Raw genomic sequence first — 18,277 nt, 5'->3', positions numbered from 1 at the left:
GGACTCTGAGCTATTGTACAAACTGAATCTTTAATAAGAACCGACAGTGACCCTATAAACTATTTAGACACTTCTAAACTGTTTGGGTTTGACTTTCAGTCATTTTGGTGGGTTTTTTTTTAGTGGATGAATGAAGTCGCATACTAGAGATGTACTCATCGCATTAACTATTAACATAATCCACTAATCTTTGAAATCCACAAAGCGTCAAAGACAATTCTTGTCTTTTTTGACATTTATTTAATGTAATGACTAATGTAATCACAGTCAGTGTCTAATGACAGTCAGACATTTCTAAGTGACTTGAAGTGTATAATGTTGTGGGTCAGTGTATCTTAACCTATACTAACAATGATCCGATTCTCTTAATATAGAATTCTCAGCAGCACAACAGCTGCAAAACTACTTCAATACCACACCAGACATTCCAAGCCTTAGTCATGCTACACACAGTGCAGTTCACTGCATTTTCCATCTACACCCCATTTTATGTGGTGCTTTTTGCTTTTTCATCAGCCTTTTAAGCCAATTAACAAGCATTTGGTCTAAAGTTTTATTAAAATAAGCCATTTTAATATGTATAAAAGTGTTTTATTTTTTCCAAAACATTTAGAAGTTAAACAAAAAAGGGGTGAGTACTAAAAATGGCCAGGGACACCCAGGACATTTCAGACACATGTATATAATCGTGTGGAAAATGTGTATATGTATAATGGTCGAATCTCCTAGAGAAATGTCTGTCACATTTCAGCCCCCAATTCATAAGAAAAAATATTTTGCATTGTAACATTATGTTCATGCCAATTAAGCATGTTTCTTATTAATATAATGCAAAATCAGACACAATGGTTTTGTAGTTGGGAACTCCATCTAAAAGAGTAAAAATAAACCCTGCGGCTCGTGACGACACATTGATGTCCTAAGACACGAAACGATCGGTTTGTGCGAGAAACCGAACAGTATTTATATCATTTTTTACCTCTAAAACACCACTATGTCCAACTTCTGTCATCAGAATGCTTTTTTTTGACCTCACTAACCGGATGCGCAGGGCAGTTGGACATAGTGGTGTTTTAGAGGTAAAAAATTATATAAATACTGTTCGGTTTCTCGCACAAACCAATCGTTTCATGTCTTAGGACATCAATGTGTCGTCACGAGCCGCAGGGTTTAATTGGATTTGTCTGTGCATGTTTTTTTGGTATTCCCATTGACACACATTATACGACTGACAGACGGCAATGGTTGGAGTTAAAAATCATCATTTGTGTTCTACTGAAGAAACAAAGTCACCTACATCTTGGATGCCCTGGGGGTAAGCAGATAAATATCAAATTTTCATTTTTGGGTGAACTATCCCTTTAAAATATATACCATGATATACCGTTATATATATATATATATATATGTGACCTGATCCAGCAAAATGAGTCACAGTGACCCAAATTTCAAAATTGAGATTTTGGTATCAATGGAAAGATGAGACAATAAGCTTTAAAATGATATCATAGTCAAAGTCATACCTTGAATGGTTTTAAAGATATACCCATTTTAATTATGGTCGTCTGCCCTCTTTTTCAAATTGAAAACCTGAGAAAATCGCTTTTAAAGTTTTTTGCCCGTTTTTTTTGTTGATATCTTTCAAAATCCATTGCATTTAAAGGGATAAACTATTTATTTTACAGCTTAATTTGACCAAAGACATTTTTATATATATATATAAATGCTATTAAACCAGGCTGAAGCTCAAATTATTTTAAAGTATTTATTTGAATTAACCCTTTAAGACCTGAAGGCTTTTTTAGAGTTCCTTTTTTTTTTTTTTTTTTTTTTTTTTTTTTTTCTCTGAGCGACACACACAAAAGTAAAGACTCATAACTCCAAAACTCTAGCAAGGAGAGTCAAAAGGTAGGTATCATTTTATACAAAACATTTTAAATTTTAAGAAAATATAAATTACATTACATTTGGACATTTTCTTGCCGAGAAACAGCTGATAAAAGACAAAAAATATATATATAATTTTTTAAAAATAATTTTTCTTTTTTTATTTGACATGGAATAACTCAGGAACACTATAAGATCGCTAAAAAAACTTTTTTGGTGATGCTCTCCTATATGTGAGCTGCATTCATATTTCGTGGTGATATTATAAAGAATAGTTTGAAAAATTGTTGTTCATTTTTTCCGCCGCCAGGTGGCGCCAACGGGCGGTAAACTCCGGTTTAGAGGTGCTTCTCAGCACTCGTTAGGAGTTTTTCAAAATGGTTAGATGCATTAAAAAGATGAGATTCTAAGCTTTAAAATGATATCTATTTTGTGTTATTCCACGTTGGAAAACAAACATGGATGGGTCCGGGATCATTGGATGCACACTGCATCCCGGAGAGATGAGAGACATGTTTTTAGTATGTTAAATAATTCCGTGAGTAATATCTTGTGATCAACGCAATATATTATATTGATTTTGGATTAATTTTAATCTTGAGAATCTGCTTTAAATATTGATGTGCGATTTTTATGATCTGTGCATTTTTCATGAAGTTATGAGCACGTGAAATACATACTTGTATTCAGTTAGCTGCTGTGCTATTTTTGTTGTAAACGCATATTTCTCACACTCATTAGAGGGTGAAAATAACGCAACAGAAGCATGTTGGAGGCTTGATATGAAAGTTTAAAGTCTTTGGTTTTGTATGCAAAAAGAATTTTTGTGCTACCTATATGGATTCAATTTTTATTGGCTTTTAAAGAGAGACACGCAAATGGGAGTTTTATTTTATAAGGCGCGCTAGTCTGACAGGAGGATGGCTGGACCGATCGCGTGCCTGTCAGTCGAAACGGGGCTTCCCATTGTTAAAAATCAGCGTTTAGGTCAGCTTTTGATTGGTTCTATACAACGTGTAACACCATATTTGTAGAGCAGAGATAATGACGTTTCAGGGGATACTGGGAAATGCTCATAAGTAAGGAGAGGAGTTGAGAAGTTCATTTCCAGCGAATTTAGTAAAACCATGTCAAATTTAATAGCCATTTAAATACCTTTACTCGATTATCTGGACTACGAAACTTTGGGAGATTATTTTTGAAAGTCTGTTCTTTGAAATTAGCTTAAAAAAAATCGATTTTTTTCATCGTTTTTCCACATTATCGGCCCATATCTTAAAATAGAACGTTGCGACTTCCGACTCATTTCGCCAGATCGGGTCACATATATATATATATATATATATATATATATATATATATATATATATATATATATATATATATATATATATATATACTTAAAATTATAATTTACACATGTTTTCTTGAATATAGTGTAATGCAAAGAATGTGTAATAAGTAATATATTTTTACAGCATTTGTTAATACACTGCTCAAAAAAATTAAAGGAACGCTTCGAAAACATCAGATCTCAATGGGGAAAATTATCATGCTGGATATCTATACTAATATGGACTGGGTAATGTGTTAGGAACGAAAGGATGCCACATCGTTTGATGGAAATGAAAATTATCAATCTACAGAGGACTGAATTCAAAGACACCCCGAAAATCAAAGTGAAAAAATGATGCAGCAGGTTAGTCCATTTTGCTATAATTTCATTGCAGCAACTGAAAATGGTACTCAATAGTTTGTATGGCCCCCACGTGCTTGTATGCATGCCTGACAATGTTGGGGCATGCTACTAATGAGACGACAGATGGTGTCCTGGGGTATTTCCTCCCAGATCTGGACGTCACTGAGCTCCTGGACAGTATGAGGTGCAACCTGGCGGAGTTGGATGGACCGAAACATAATGTCCCAGAGGTGTTCTATTGGATTTAGGTCAGGCGAGTGTGGGGGCCATTCAATGGTATCAATTCCTTCATTCTCCAGGAACTGCCTGTATACTCTCGCCACATGAGGCCGGGCATTGTCGTGCATCAGGAGGAACCCAGGACCCACTGCACCAGCGTAGGGTCTGACAGTGGGTCCAGGGATTTCATCCTGATACCTAATGCCATGGATATGCCTCCCCAGACCATCACTGACCTATCACCAAACCGGTCAGGCACCATAACGTTCTCCACGGCTTCTCCAGACCCTTTCACATCTGTCACATGCTCAGGGTGAACCTGCTCTCATCTGTGAAAATCACAGGACGCCATTGGCGGAGCAGATACCGGTCCTGCTGATGGGTTTAGGACCTTCTACGGCCCTGTCCGGCTCTCCTAGAGTAACTGCCCGTCTCCTGGAATCTCCTTGAGACTGTGCTGGGAGACGCAGCAAACCTTCTGGCAATGGCACGTATTGATGTGCCATCCTGGAGGAGTTGGACTGCCTGTGCAACCTCTATAGGGTCCAGGTATAGCCTCATGCTATGAGTAGTGACACTGACCCTAGCCAAATGCAAAACTAGTGAAAAACAGTCAGAAAAGATGAGTAGGGAAAAAAAATTTCAGTGGCCTCCACCTGTAAAACCATTCCTGTTTTGGGGGTCATCTCATTGTTGCCCATCTAGTGCACCTGTTGTTAATTTCATTAACACCAAAGCAGCTGAAACTGATCAACAACCCCCTCTGCTACTGAACTGACCAGATCAATATCCCAGGAGTTTAACTGACTTGATGCTATTCTCTGATTAAAAGTGTTCCTTTAATTTTTTTGAGCAGTGTATTTAATAAAAATTTTCATATTCATGGTAGTTCACAGTGCATTAGCTAATGTTAACATGTGGATTATGCATTGCATTATTATGCACCTGTTGGATCTTAAAAATATATTAGTAAATGTTGAGATTAACATTAACTAAGAATAATGCTGTAGAAGTATTGTTCATTCTTAGTTCATGTAAACTAATGTAGTTAACTAATGAACTTATTGTAAAGTGGTTTTTAACATTTTTAAAAGAAGGCTCTTATGGCTGCATTTATTTGATCAAAAATACATTAAAAACAGTAATATTGTTAAATATTATTACAATACAAATATAATATTAAATATCTTTAAATGTAATATATATATATATATATATATATATATATATATATATATATATATATATATATATATATATATATATATATATATGGTTGTGCTGCTTAATATTTTTGTGGGAACCATATAACATTTTTTGGTAGCACTTTATTTTACAGTCCTGTTCCCCATGTACATACTATGTACTTATGACAGTAATTGTAATAACTGGGTAATAACTAGGTACTAACCCTGAACCTACCCCTAAACCTAACCTTAACCCATGTACTTACCTTATAATACCATTACTTTCTTAGGTATGTACACAGTAAGTACATGTAAGTGCACAGACTGTAAAATAAAGTTTTTTTTAGTATTATTTGATATATATATATATCATATATATAAGGATGCATATATAATGCATCCTTGCATAAAAAGAGTTCATTTCTTTTTTCTTTTACTTTTGAATAGTAATATATTAAGAGTAAATAACTTGAGATTTGTTTCCACATTACATTTTTTAATTGTGAGGTGAAACAAGACCCTGACTTTTCTTCATAGTTTTTGGTATTAAAAAAAAAACCACAATGGATACAAAAATATGTTGACTTCTAGTCATCCAGGCATAAAGAAAAACCACTAAATAAATATTAGCAAAGCAAGGATCATCTTTGTTGGACTAAAAAAAGTACTATGACAATAACATGGTACAGTGATGACATCTAAGGGTAACAACATGGTACTGTTTCATTACCAGATTCATTTACCATATATTTACATAGTACAAGGTACTTTTACATCATTCAAATTTTCATCATGGTATTGTCCAAAGAACCATAGTACTAACATGATGCTTATTTCTCTCTAATTATCTGTACTAAATTGAGCATACTGAATCCCTCTTAACTGAGCCGGAGAATAATAATCTTATACAACATGAGAGTTGCACAGACTCAAAGCAACACTATTAGCTTTAATTTGTCCCATTTCTATGAGGAAGGTCCTTTCTGTGAAAGGAACATGATGTCGCTGTCTTCTATTGCCATGGTGACGACGACAGTGATCAGTTAGATGGAATGCTCATTTTGGAAGCTCTTCGATGATCACCCTGGATACAGAGTTCCATCCTGTAGATGCGTCACCCCGAGGGTAGTCGGCACAAGTGCCCACCCATATCCCAACGTCCACCAGACCAGCCTGGATCCCCTCACAGAGTCCCTCAACTGACAAAAAACACAAGCAGTAGTGCTCATCAATATTGTGTAATGTAATGTTTTATTATAGAGGCAGATACAATTTTCTCTTGCATTTTTTTTTTTTTTTTGTCATCAGGATTTATTTTTAATATTAATGATTTATATAAGCATAATAAACAATATTAAACATAATTATAAACATTTAAACACACAAACACATATAGCACAAAAAAAAAATGAGAAAAACGTATTTGTTAAAGGGTTAGATCACCCAAAAATGGTAATTATGTCATAAATTACTCACCCTCATGTTGTTCCACACCTGTAAGACCTTCGTTCATCTTCAGAACACAAATTAAGATATTTTTGATGGCTCAGTGAGGCCTGCATTGCCAGCAAGATAATTTTCTTTTTCAATGCCCAGAAAGCTACTAAAGACGTAAAGTAAACAGTTCATGTGACTACAGTGGTTCAACCTTAATATTAAAAAGCAATGAGAATACTTTTTGTGCGGCATAAAAAAATAACAAAATAGCGACTTTATTCAACAATATCTAGTGATGGGTGATTTCAAAACACTGCTTCATGAAGCTTCGAAGCTTTACGAATCTTTTGTTTCGAATCAGTGGTTTGGAGCGTGTATCAAACTGCAAATTCGCGTGAACTATTGAAACGTCGAAACAGCCTTATCACGTGATTTTGGCACTCCGAACCACTGATTTCAAACAAAAGATTCGTAAAGCTTCGAAGCTTCATGAATGTTTTGAAATTGCCCATCACTAGATATTGTTTTGAATAAAGTCGTTATTTTGTTTTTTTGGAGCACAAAAAGTATTCTCGTCGCTTCATAACATTAAGGTTGAACCACTGTAGTCACATGAACTGTTTTAAATATGTCTTAAGTAGCTTTCTGGGCATTAAAAAGGAAATGATCTTGCTTTCAATGGAGACCTCACTGAGCCATCGGATTTTATAAAAAAAAATCTTAATTTGTGTTCTGAAGATGAACAAAGGTCTTACAGGTGTGGAACAACATGAGGGTGAGTAATTTATGACATAATTACCATTTTTGGGTGAACTAACACTTTAAATACTGAAGTATAGATATTTTAAGTATTTTAACAAGTCACATTTTTTTTTTATTAAAATCATAGATTAATTAGTGCTGTCAGTTATTTATAAATAATGAATATCACAAGTTGTTTGTGGTGTCAGTATATCCATCCAAACAGTTTTTAATCTATTTATATCTATTTAATTACAGAAAGCATTTTAACAAGTTCAAAGTTTTTTTTTTTTATCACAATTCTTTATTTTTTATTTGTGATTTAAGGGCATATATTTATCTGAAATTGTTTTTATTAAATGTTTTTTTTTCTTCTATTTATTATTATTTAAATTGTATCTCAAATCCCTGTACAATATAGATAATATTGTGTTGAGAAATGATGAGTAAGTGTCGACTGCAGAGTGAATGCTGAGATGTGAACTAGTGAGAAACCACACAGAGCTCTCAAATTCCTCTGGTCTCTCTATAATTGCAGAATAGATGGTTACGAAAACTGCCAAACTGCATTCAACCACACAAAAGAATACTCAGAGGAATCCAAGTGACAAAGATATCTATGCATGATAGTCTGTTTCTGCTTTCAAAAAATAAAATGTGTGAATCTTATGTGTAAAACAGTGGTTTATGGTTGTGAAATAATGGTATTTCAAACAGAACAGTTCTAATCATGAGAAAGTTTTGGTCATGTGATTAATGAACATGTAATTAAAATGGATAATCTAGTTAAAAATCAATACATCTTTTTGTAAATGAACAATATGCGTGGACTATATTTTAATGGAATGTATATTTTAGTGGTGTAGAGTCCATTTTATGTTTGCTCTGTACCATATTTTGGAAACCACAAAGCCATAAATAGATGCGAAATGTATCTGCATAATTGCAGAGTGTGTGATTCACACATGCAGCCATAAACAAGCATTATGGTTAAAAATATTTTTATAACATCAAGCTTTTCATTTAAGAATAAATGGGAATGAATGAATATATGTATATCTAAAGGGTTAGTTCACCCAAAGATTGAAATTCTGTCATTAATTACTCACCCTCATGTCATTCCAAACCCGTAAGACCTTCGTTCATCTTCGGAACACACATTAAGATGTCAAATTTCATGAAATCCGAGAGGTTTATGATCCCCCATAGAAAGCAAAGTAATTACCACATTCAAGGTCCAGAAAGGTAGTAAAGACATTGTTAAAGTAGTCCATGTGACTAGAGTGGTTCAACCTTAATGTTATGAAGCAACGAGAATACAAAACATTGAATGTGGACGTTGCTTTCTATGGGGGATCAGAAACCTCTCACATTTCATCAAAAATATCTTAATTTGTGTTCTGAAGAAGAACGGAGGTCTTACGGGTTTGGAACAACATGAGGGTGAGTAATTAATGACAGAAATTTCATTTTTGAGTCATTTTATCTTATTTGACTATGTGCACTTTGTGTCATCTTTGCAATTTTGAATTTACTGACTTATAGAAAACAAAAAAAAAGTGATCTCATCTTACAGATCAGATAAAACGTAAAGAATATAGATAGCTTGTAAATGGTACCTGTGGACGTCCTGTGTATGTTTATGGTGGAGTTGAGTTCAGGGCTGCCCTGGTCAAGGTAAATGATGGATTCTATGGGTAACGGTCCAGTGCATTCTGCCCCATTAAAAGTGAAGTACCAGCGCTGACAGCAGGCCGTCTTACACTTAAGTCGGAGTGAACCGCTGAACATCACACGCAGAGCACTGTCTGGACGTAGCTTGGTGAACGTGCACTCCTGTGACAAGAAATCAAGACGTTCCACTGTTAAATCACTGAATAAATGAATGAATAAATGATCATTTTTAACTGGAGGCATAGCATGTGTTGCAGCCTATTTTGGTTTGGCAACAATAGAGTGCTGCAGAGATGAAGTATTTTTGTAGGCTAAAACCTGGAAATGAATTGCATTTTAGCACTTCCAGTTCCAGCGTCCTGAAGTCAATGGGTTTTTTGAATGGGTTTTTGGTTAAACGCCTGAAAGAAGGTCTCTGTTTAAACTAAGCTCTAGATATTTTCACATTTTAGTCCAGGACATAAAATACATCAGTAATACACCACTTGTGATTTTTAAAGCCTTTTCTTGTCTTGATGAAGGCAGTTGCTAACAAGTGTCTAAATTGGACTACAGAGGCTGTCTGGGACATTAAACCTCATCATACTAGTCCACTTTTATGGCCTTGTTATGTTTATAATCATGCTCTTGCAAACTATTCTAACTCTAACTTCAGAGACAATGATTTTTTTAAATAAAGACTGAAAGAGTTGTCGGAAGCTTAGTGATGGTGACTTTGAAGTCATGCGAATGTGGTGTAGATTGTTTATAGCCTACATTTAGCTTTTTATTTCTGGCGATTGCTTTTTAAAATCCATAAATGTGTTAATTTATGAAGATTATAATGATGAACAAAACGTGAAAGAATCATAAACCTTTGTTGGTCACAGAGCTTATTTTCTGCAATAATCCAAAAGCCAATGGAAAAATCCTACTGTGTTTTTGTCGAGGAAGCCAGGCTGATTCAAACTTACAGTTTGACCTCCGAAACTACATCATCACTGCAGCACTCTTTAAAGCCATTACCATTGACGTCAAGGGTTGAAGTGTGTCATTTTTTTGGATGTTAAAATACTTCCAATCCATTTGATTTGTTGGCTGATTTACTGAAGACTGAACACTGTAGCACTTTCAAAACACTGTTGTGTTTATTTGATTAGTCTAACATATCATATTCTGGCTCAACCAATGGTGTGAATTTGGGCCTGGGCTAACTGTTTGTCCAAACAAAGATGTCAAGCATCCTTTTAACTTTCCATCTCCAACAAACGACAGAAGCCATTCTTTTCCAGTATAGAGTAGTACGAGAGCTGCATGGAGTTCTGATCATACGCGCATTTTCAGACCCAATTTGAGCTTTGGTTGTGTTGAAATATTTTAACTTTTGCAGCTGTGACTGTCTGATCAATGATGTATTCTCAGCACTTGAGATGAGAACTACCAATATTTAAGTATTAAATATAAAATAAGTATTTTTATCATTATTTAAAAATGAACTCTTTACAGTAAGGTCCCATTAGTTAATGTTAGTTAATACATTAGTATGTATTAGTAAATATTAGCGGTGTGACGAGATTAAATCTCACAAGATTAAAATGTGATGAGATTTCTTGTCGAGGTGAAAAGCTGTCTTGCGATTTTTGAGGGTGAAATTAGGATAGAATATGCCACCGCTACGTCTACATTATGCCTCCACTGTCATTTTGCCTTGTATAGAAATAAAAACCAATTAATTCAGTTCCCACAGAAGCTGCAGAGTTGTACGTATTGCAGCAGAAATCAGAGTTCACTGTTCATGTAACGAGATGACTGACAAGACCATGGCATAGGATTTGTTGCACAATAGAGCCTGTATGTGCGTCCCAATTCGCGTACTTATGCACCATTCCATGACATTTTTAAGTATAAATAGTGCAAGTAGTGTGTTCACACTGAAAATTCCAAAAAGAAAAAGTACACTTTAAAGGGTTAGTTCACCCAAAAATGAAAATAATGTCATTTATTACTCACCCTCATGCTGTTCCACACCCGTAAGACCTTCGTTCATCTTCAGAACACAAATGAAGATATTGTTGTTGAAATCTGATGGCTCAGTGAGGCCCTCATAGGGAGCAATGACATTTCCTCTCTCAAGGTAATGTACTAAAAACATATTTAAATCAGTTCATGTGAGTACAGTGGTTCAATATTAATATTATAAAGTGACGAGAATATTTTTGGTGCGCCAAAAAAACAAAATAACGACTTATATAGTGATGGCCGATTTCAAACACTGCTTCAGGAAGCTTTGGAAGTGTTATGAATCAGCTTGTCGAATCAGCAGTTCGGAGCGCCAAAGTCACATGATTTCAGCAGTTTGGCGGTTTGACACGCGATCCGAATCACGATTCGACACGCTGATTCATAACGCTCATAACTGAGCCATCGGATTTCAACAAAAATATCTTAATTTGTGTTCTGAAGATGAACGAAGGTCTTACGGGTGTGGAACAGCATGAGGGTGAGTAATAAATTACATTATTTTCATTTTTGGGTGAACTAACCCTTTAAATACCCAGATGATGCACTAAATTAACGGACAAAACTAAATGTAGAATGTTGGACACTTCATGCACTCAACTGACACAGCCTTAATTACATAGTGGAGGGGGAGGGAGGATCAGACTCCGCTGTTAAAGGTGCCCTAGAATTAAAAATTGAATTTATCTTGGCATAGTTAAATAACAAGAGTTCAGTACATGGAAATGACATACAGTGAGTCTCAAACACCGTTGTTTCCTCCTCCTTATATAAATCTCATTTGTTAAAAGACCTCCGAAGAACAGGCGAATCTCAAAATAATTACGGATTTTTACATAACAGTACCTATTACGTAACAGTCGGGATCATTAACCCTTAAATGCATGACTGTTTCGCCAATCATTCTTACATATTCGGGTCTTTATTGACCCGGATCTATATCTAACACGGAAGGATCTCTACCTGTCGTGATAATATAAAACTCCTCTGATATTAGAGTAACAATTACAGAAGAATAAAATAAATCTTATTTTGTTACCTTTTGGAGCTTGAAAGGGCTCCGTTTGAGCAGATGTCTTATGCCATCATCACTGTCCTCGTCAGAGCTCATTTCCCAGTAAATTCAGCAAATAATGGGCTAATTTTATTTTTGAGATCATGAATATGAGCCCATTTGCGATCTCAAACATATTCTCAGAACTATATCATTTTCAACATCTTCAAAATCAATATTTCGATCGCTAACAGCTTCACCAGATCCATCCAGTAAGAGTTACAGTCATATTTGATTGCGTTCAGTACTCGCTCTGCAGTAAATCGCTGAGCCATTTCATGTTTCTCTTATTATTTTGTTTTCTGTCTGAATGAGTCGTCACTTCATCATTGTGTATCAGACATTGCCACCTTGTGGAATAAAGGTGAATTGCACTTATTCTGTCATCTAAGATTCAATTATTGTTGTGCAGAAAAAATATATGTACACTCATACACACCTCGGGTCGTTTGCGACCCTATACAATTTTTACAAAAAATGAATACAAAAATAGGCATTCATTTATAATTTTATGATTTTTTTCTTGTTATATTCTTTATAATGAATTGATTGAGGAATACCAAGAAAGTTGATGTCTAGCTTTAAAAAATGAACGAGGAGGAGGGTAGTGAATGACGTCCTGGGTCACTAAAGACCCGAGGTAGGCATTTAAGGGTTAATATGTACGCCCCCAATATTTGCATATGCCAGCTCATGTTCAAGCATTAGACAAGGGCAAGACGTCTGGATGTGCACAGCTGAATCATCAGACTAGGTAAGCAAGCAAGCACAACAGCGAAAAATGGCAGATGGAGCAATAATAAATGACATGATCCATGATAACATGATATTTTTAGTGATATTTGTAAACTGTCTTTCTAAATGTTTTGTTAGCATGTTGCTAATGTACTGTTAAATGTGGTTAAAGTTACCATCGTTTCTTACTGTATTCACGGAGACAAGACTGTCGTTATTTTCATTTTTTAAACACTTGCAGTCTGTATAATTCATAAACACAACTTCATTCTTTATAAATCTCTCCAACAGTGTGTAATGTTAGCTTTAGCCACGGAGCACTATCAAACTCATTCAGAATCAAACGTAAACATCCAAATAAATACCATACTTACGCGATTAGACATGTTGCATGACGAACACTTTGTAAAGATCCATTTTGAGGGTTATATTAGCTGTGTAAACTTTGTTTATGCTGTTTAAGGCAAGCGCGAGCTCCGTGGGTGGGGAGCGTGAGCATTTAAAGGGGCTGCAGCCTAAATCGGCTCATATTTAATGATGCCCCAAAATAGGCAGTTAAAAAAATTAATAAAAAAAAAATCTATGGGATATTTTGAGCTGAAACTTCACAGACTCATTCAGGGGACACCTTAGACTTATATTACATCTTTTAAAAAGACGTCCTATAGCACCTTTAAATGGCAAAATAACCTACAATTCACGCAATACACAGATGAGTACATAGTGCATAAGTACATAGTGTATAGTGCGTCATTTGGGACGCAACTTAAGCATCTGACAAATGCCTTATCTTGTAGAATGCGCACTCAGAACTGCTGCTCCCTATTCACAGAGTGCACGCGATAGCAAAATAGAAAGTAAAACGTGAGTGCGCATTCAAACGTGATTTCAATACCCCACATTTTGAAATGATGCATGCAAATATCTCCCAATATGAATATGAATCTTAGGCTGGGCTGTATTGTTGTAACCATCTCTTAGCTCTGTATCATGCTTGAAGAAATTTTGGTCTCTATTTGCACTTTGAATATTGAGAGAGTACTTTGATTATGGTTGCGCTTATTGTTTGCACTTAATAAGACTAAACTATATTAATAAGACTAGAAAACTGTGTTATTCATTTTTATTTATACTGTTTTTATTTCTATGATCAATTTGTGGAAATGAGTTCAGTTAGGAGGTCAAGTTGTAGAAGCTCAATCATTTACAGTTCTAAGGTCTGAAGAGACTCATATGAAATCATAAAGAAATGAAGCCAGTTAGTTGGGTTTGTGGCAAAATCTTTTACAGTGCTTGAGTATTGTTGTCTTTTACTGCATATGATAATTCATACTCAGAAAGTAGAACTGAAGTGACACTCATTACAAGATTATTAGTTAAAACATTTCAAATGCACCTGCAGACTATTTTTCTAGTCATGTATTTCATCATTGAGGATTTCTTAAAAATACTGTGTAAAAATCTTGTCTTGTTCTCGTGAACTCAATCTCTTGTCTCGTGAGCCAACTGTCTCCTCACACCCCTGATAATACTGAAATTAATATTAACTAAGATTAATAAATGCTTTAGAAGTATTTGTCATTGTTAGTTAATGTTAACCAATGTACTAATGTTAACAAATGGAACCTTATTGCTACCAATAATTACTTATGTTGATTAGCTCTAGAAAACCTTATGTTTTTTTTAAACATATTGGTGGTCAGTTGTTTTTTGTTGATATACTCATACATTCATTATTTATTCATTTTACCATAGAAATGCAACAGTTTTAAGCTTAAAGTTTGGCTGGCATGGCCCTGTTAGCCCCTTCTTATAGCTATTTCACTAGCCAAGGTTTTATGTTATTGCAGTGCCATCAGCCAATCAGTGTTGTGATGATGTCATTTACTGAGGCTCCAGAATCATTAGACACATACAATTTATGACACAGGTGACTGTTTTGACTCCCTTTACACATTTTATAAACTCTTCACGAGTTCTCAGCTGGGTAAAATGCCATCATACATATGTACATATAACAAGCGCATTTAGCCCAGCACACACAGTTTTGGATGTTAGGTAAGTTCTGTCACAAAATACTTTTTTTGTATTTTTAGGTTCGGTCTTAAGAATGACAATGTGAATGCTAAGAGAACCAGGACTAAATGTATTATTTTCTTTTTTTGGTCCGGACCAAAAGAACCAAGAGAACCGAACTACAAATGTGAACACACCCTAAGAACATAATACTTACAGCGATTTTGCCCAGATCAATGCCATAGTTTAAAGAATTCCAAGCACACTGTTTGAAGTTAGGTTTCCAGGGATCCTCAAATCTCTCTGTCACACATTCTCCCTTCTCGCCTTTAAGTCCATCTCTCCCAGGGATTCCTGGTGTTCCTGGAATGCCATTTATCCCCGGGTTCCCATCCCTGCCTTGCACTCCAGGTACACCCTGCATGCATGTCTGGTACTAATGACAAAAACATGAAGAAAAGAGGCATGAAACTATTTCAGTACTTTTCAGAGGCTTTTTTCTTGTTAATGACAATGCTATTGATTCACCATGATGCACAGTCTGTTGTGGGTGATCCACCATGACCTACCATGAGCACCATGACCCTTCTTGAAGAAGGATATATTTGTGCCGAAATGGCAAAAACAATGAAAACATAAAACTGGATGAAGAATGTTAAATCCCCTGACCACAGTCACAGCCTGTTCACTTTGTTTAAGCTCTTACACAAGACATGGATATTTATAGGAATTTGGACAGACAGAATTCTGGGAAAATTTTGAGTTTTTTTTTTTTTTTTTGCAATGTAAACATATTTTGCAGTTTGTTGACATAATAATAACAATAAAATATCTGAATTAAGGCCTGTTAACACCAAGAACGATAAATATAAAGATAACTATATTAGCATCCAAAACCAACGGACAATAACTTCTGTTTATTTTAAGTTATGCAGTTGCTTATGCTGTCTCCCCTTTTCAAAGTCGGGTGGATTCTGATTGGCTATCAATGTTTGTATCATTCATCAGCTGGGAAAAAAATCATTCTGAAAGTGATTCCAACAATATCATTCCTCCGTGCTGTTATCATGAAAGTTGTGATGTGCACTTTGCTATTCTTTTAAATTCAGAATTACTTTTAAAACAATATCTTTATCGCTAGTTATCATCCTTGGTTTGAAATGGCCTTTAGTCTTTGTCAGATTTGAGTTTTGTTCCAGTAAGTTTAATCCACTTTCTTGGGGTTTTTCAATAATGACAGTTCTCTGTTGGCTTGCGGTGGTTTTACAAACCAAGCCCATCTCTCACAGGTTTTATGGAATCATACCAATATGTATAAACACCAGTGGGACATAAAAAACCCAAATGAGTCTTTGTGCTGTGGTTTGTTTGCATCCGCTGATAAGAATGTGGAAAGTTTTGTGTTTTGTAAGATATTACTCACTTGTGGTTTAAAATTAGCCAACAAAAAGCATTTCAGAATTCACCAAGAAATGTAGCTACTAAGTGCAAAGGCCATCTTGATCACACTTGGCCACTGTGGAAATGAACCGAATTTCAGGTCAAGCATCTGTCACCACTTTACCATAGTCTCTGCTACAGTGAGCAGCCGAATCAGATTAAATGAAATGAACTGAGTGAAATTCTTACCAGTAAATCTACCGCATAGATTTTTTTTATAAGTTACATGAGGGTACGGCCATCGAGTAGTCCGAATCATTTTGGCGAATCAGTTCGTATCAATGAAACGGTTCAAAAAGCTGGTTCTTTTCAGACGATTTTTTCAACCGTTGACGTTTAATTACGACTAGCCTATAATTTTAGTTTAATCTACATAGCGTGCGTCAGCTCTTGCGTTGTTTTTTCACCTCTGTTTGAGTCCCATACAAAGTTCTTACAGTCAAGTTCTTACAAACGCTTTGCGAATCGATTCAACTGAATGAATCCCAAACGAGGTTCGTTCGCGATTCGAACATCACTACAAAGCCAAGCCATTGTTAAACACACCATGGACACAGTGTGGCTTCACTGGACTCTCTCTCTCTCTCTCTCTCACTCTGTGTGTGTGTGTGTGTGTGTGTGTGTGTGTGTGTGTGTGTGTGTGTGTGTGTGTGTGTGTGTGTGTGTGTCTGAGGAGAAAAACCAACACAATACTCCTAATTGCCCCAAATTATTTAATTATAAACCTATTCTCCGAGTCCATTAAGAGACTGAATTTTGCTTTTCTTTTATTGAATTTTTCAATCAAATGTAATCAAACTAATTATATGTAACGGAGAAAATCGAATTACAGAAAAAAATGGCACACAATGGCAATAATTGTCTTTTATCCAAATGAAGCTACTTTCATCTTTCCTAATCAGCCTAACAATCTAAAACACATTTTATAAATGACTAGAAGGGGGACACTAAAATATTTATCATTTTGGTACGATGCCTCTTCTCTACTTTTGACCTGAGTTTGCTTTTTAACATTTCTTTAAAACGTATCTTAGCCTACCTTGTCAGTAAACTCCGCGTCTCTTTGCCGGGCGCTCCTTTCTTTGGCTTTTTCGGTGACACAGAATGGCAAAGTTATCCAAAAGCAAATGAGAAGCTGAGCCAGTATTTTACCCATCATTACTAAACTGCAGAGGTTTACAGTGTGCGCGCGCCTGCTCTGATCCAACTGGTGCCAACTAATAACTGTTTTCTAAGAGAAGGAAACTCTTCTGTCTTCCTGCAGGGGGCGCGTGACAACGAAGAAAGATCTTTAGACCAGCATTCAAACCTTATCAAACCTCGAGACGTGTATCATTGGAGATAGATATACATTTCGAGGATTAATAACTGATATATAAATAAAAATCCGCCCAAGTAATCTCTATTTTATAGTACTTGATTCTCTAATCACAAACGACTGATCCTTCCAGACCAGCGATGAGAAAACTAACAAGTACCACGTGGCAACACACCTAAATAAAGGATAAACTTCACATGAGTGCAAATAGACAGGCTATTCTCACTGACTCCACCCACCATTGCTCAGATATTTACCTCTATCTAACAGCATATAAGCCTATAGCCAATCTATTCACTCTGTAGTGTGAAGACAATACAATATGTTTATGTTAAACAGAATCTCCTTCAATTTGCACTCAGTGTAAATAGGATCTACCTTTTTACACTAAATGTAAAACTGGCCATTCAGAACAAGGTATTTCTATATTTTAACAGGAAGATTCTGTGATTTAAAAAATGTAGACCTAACCCTTGGTTGTATCATGCTAAATCACACATGAAAAGTCATGAAGTATCAACCTGATACTTCAATGTTCTGTATGTTTTTTAAAAAATAAAGTGGCTTTGGGGTCTCTTAGGGTGACTTGTGGAACTCTTGCAATTTTTTTTTGCGTTTTTTTATTTATTTATTTTCTGATAGGCTACTATAATTTTAAATAGCACTCTTCAAGGTGGAAAAAAAATGAATAGTTGTTCCTGAACAAGTACTCTATTCATTCTGTGAGGGGCCTTATGTTTTATTTTCCCTCTCTTGACCCGAGGCACCACAGAGACAGGAACTGTAGGGGGTCTCAGACCACAGCTGAGGTATTTCCCTGTCAACATCCCGTAACCCAGCATCTATGCCATATATAAAAACACAGACATTAG

The 18,277-nt window shown here is 35.5% G+C and overlaps 1 protein-coding gene across 1 annotated transcript; it reads right to left on the bottom strand.

The window, feature by feature from the left end:
• Window positions 1–5,461: 5,461 nt before the first annotated feature.
• On the bottom strand, window positions 5,462–17,427 carry cthrc1a (collagen triple helix repeat containing 1a). Its single transcript, XM_048201932.1, has 4 exons — window positions 17,127–17,427; window positions 14,865–15,083; window positions 8,790–9,006; window positions 5,462–6,191 (listed from the first exon to the last, which is right to left on the bottom strand). Exons 1-4 carry the CDS (start codon window positions 17,244–17,246, stop codon window positions 6,049–6,051), a joined length of 699 nt encoding a protein of 232 aa, XP_048057889.1. The 5' UTR covers window positions 17,247–17,427; the 3' UTR covers window positions 5,462–6,048.
• Window positions 17,428–18,277: the final 850 nt, after the last annotated feature.

The sequence above is a fragment of the Megalobrama amblycephala genome, linkage group LG9 (genome assembly GCF_018812025.1).
Source record: "Megalobrama amblycephala isolate DHTTF-2021 linkage group LG9, ASM1881202v1, whole genome shotgun sequence".
NCBI lineage: Eukaryota > Metazoa > Chordata > Actinopteri > Cypriniformes > Xenocyprididae > Megalobrama > Megalobrama amblycephala.
The sequence above is the reverse complement of the archived record's forward strand: the minus strand, read 5'-3'. Positions and strand labels throughout refer to the sequence as shown.

Bases quoted from the DNA above. Each gene is read 5' to 3' on its own strand.
- cthrc1a (XM_048201932.1), bottom strand. From the start codon at position 17,246: ATGATGGGTAAAATACTGGCTCAGCTTCTCATTTGCTTTTGGATAACT. The intron at 15,084-17,126 runs GTAGGCTAAGAT...TTTTGTCATTAG, and splicing joins ACGCGGAGTTTACTGACAAG to TACCAGACATGCATGCAGGG. The intron at 9,007-14,864 runs GTAAGTATTATG...TTCTTGTCACAG, and splicing joins TTGATCTGGGCAAAATCGCT to GAGTGCACGTTCACCAAGCT.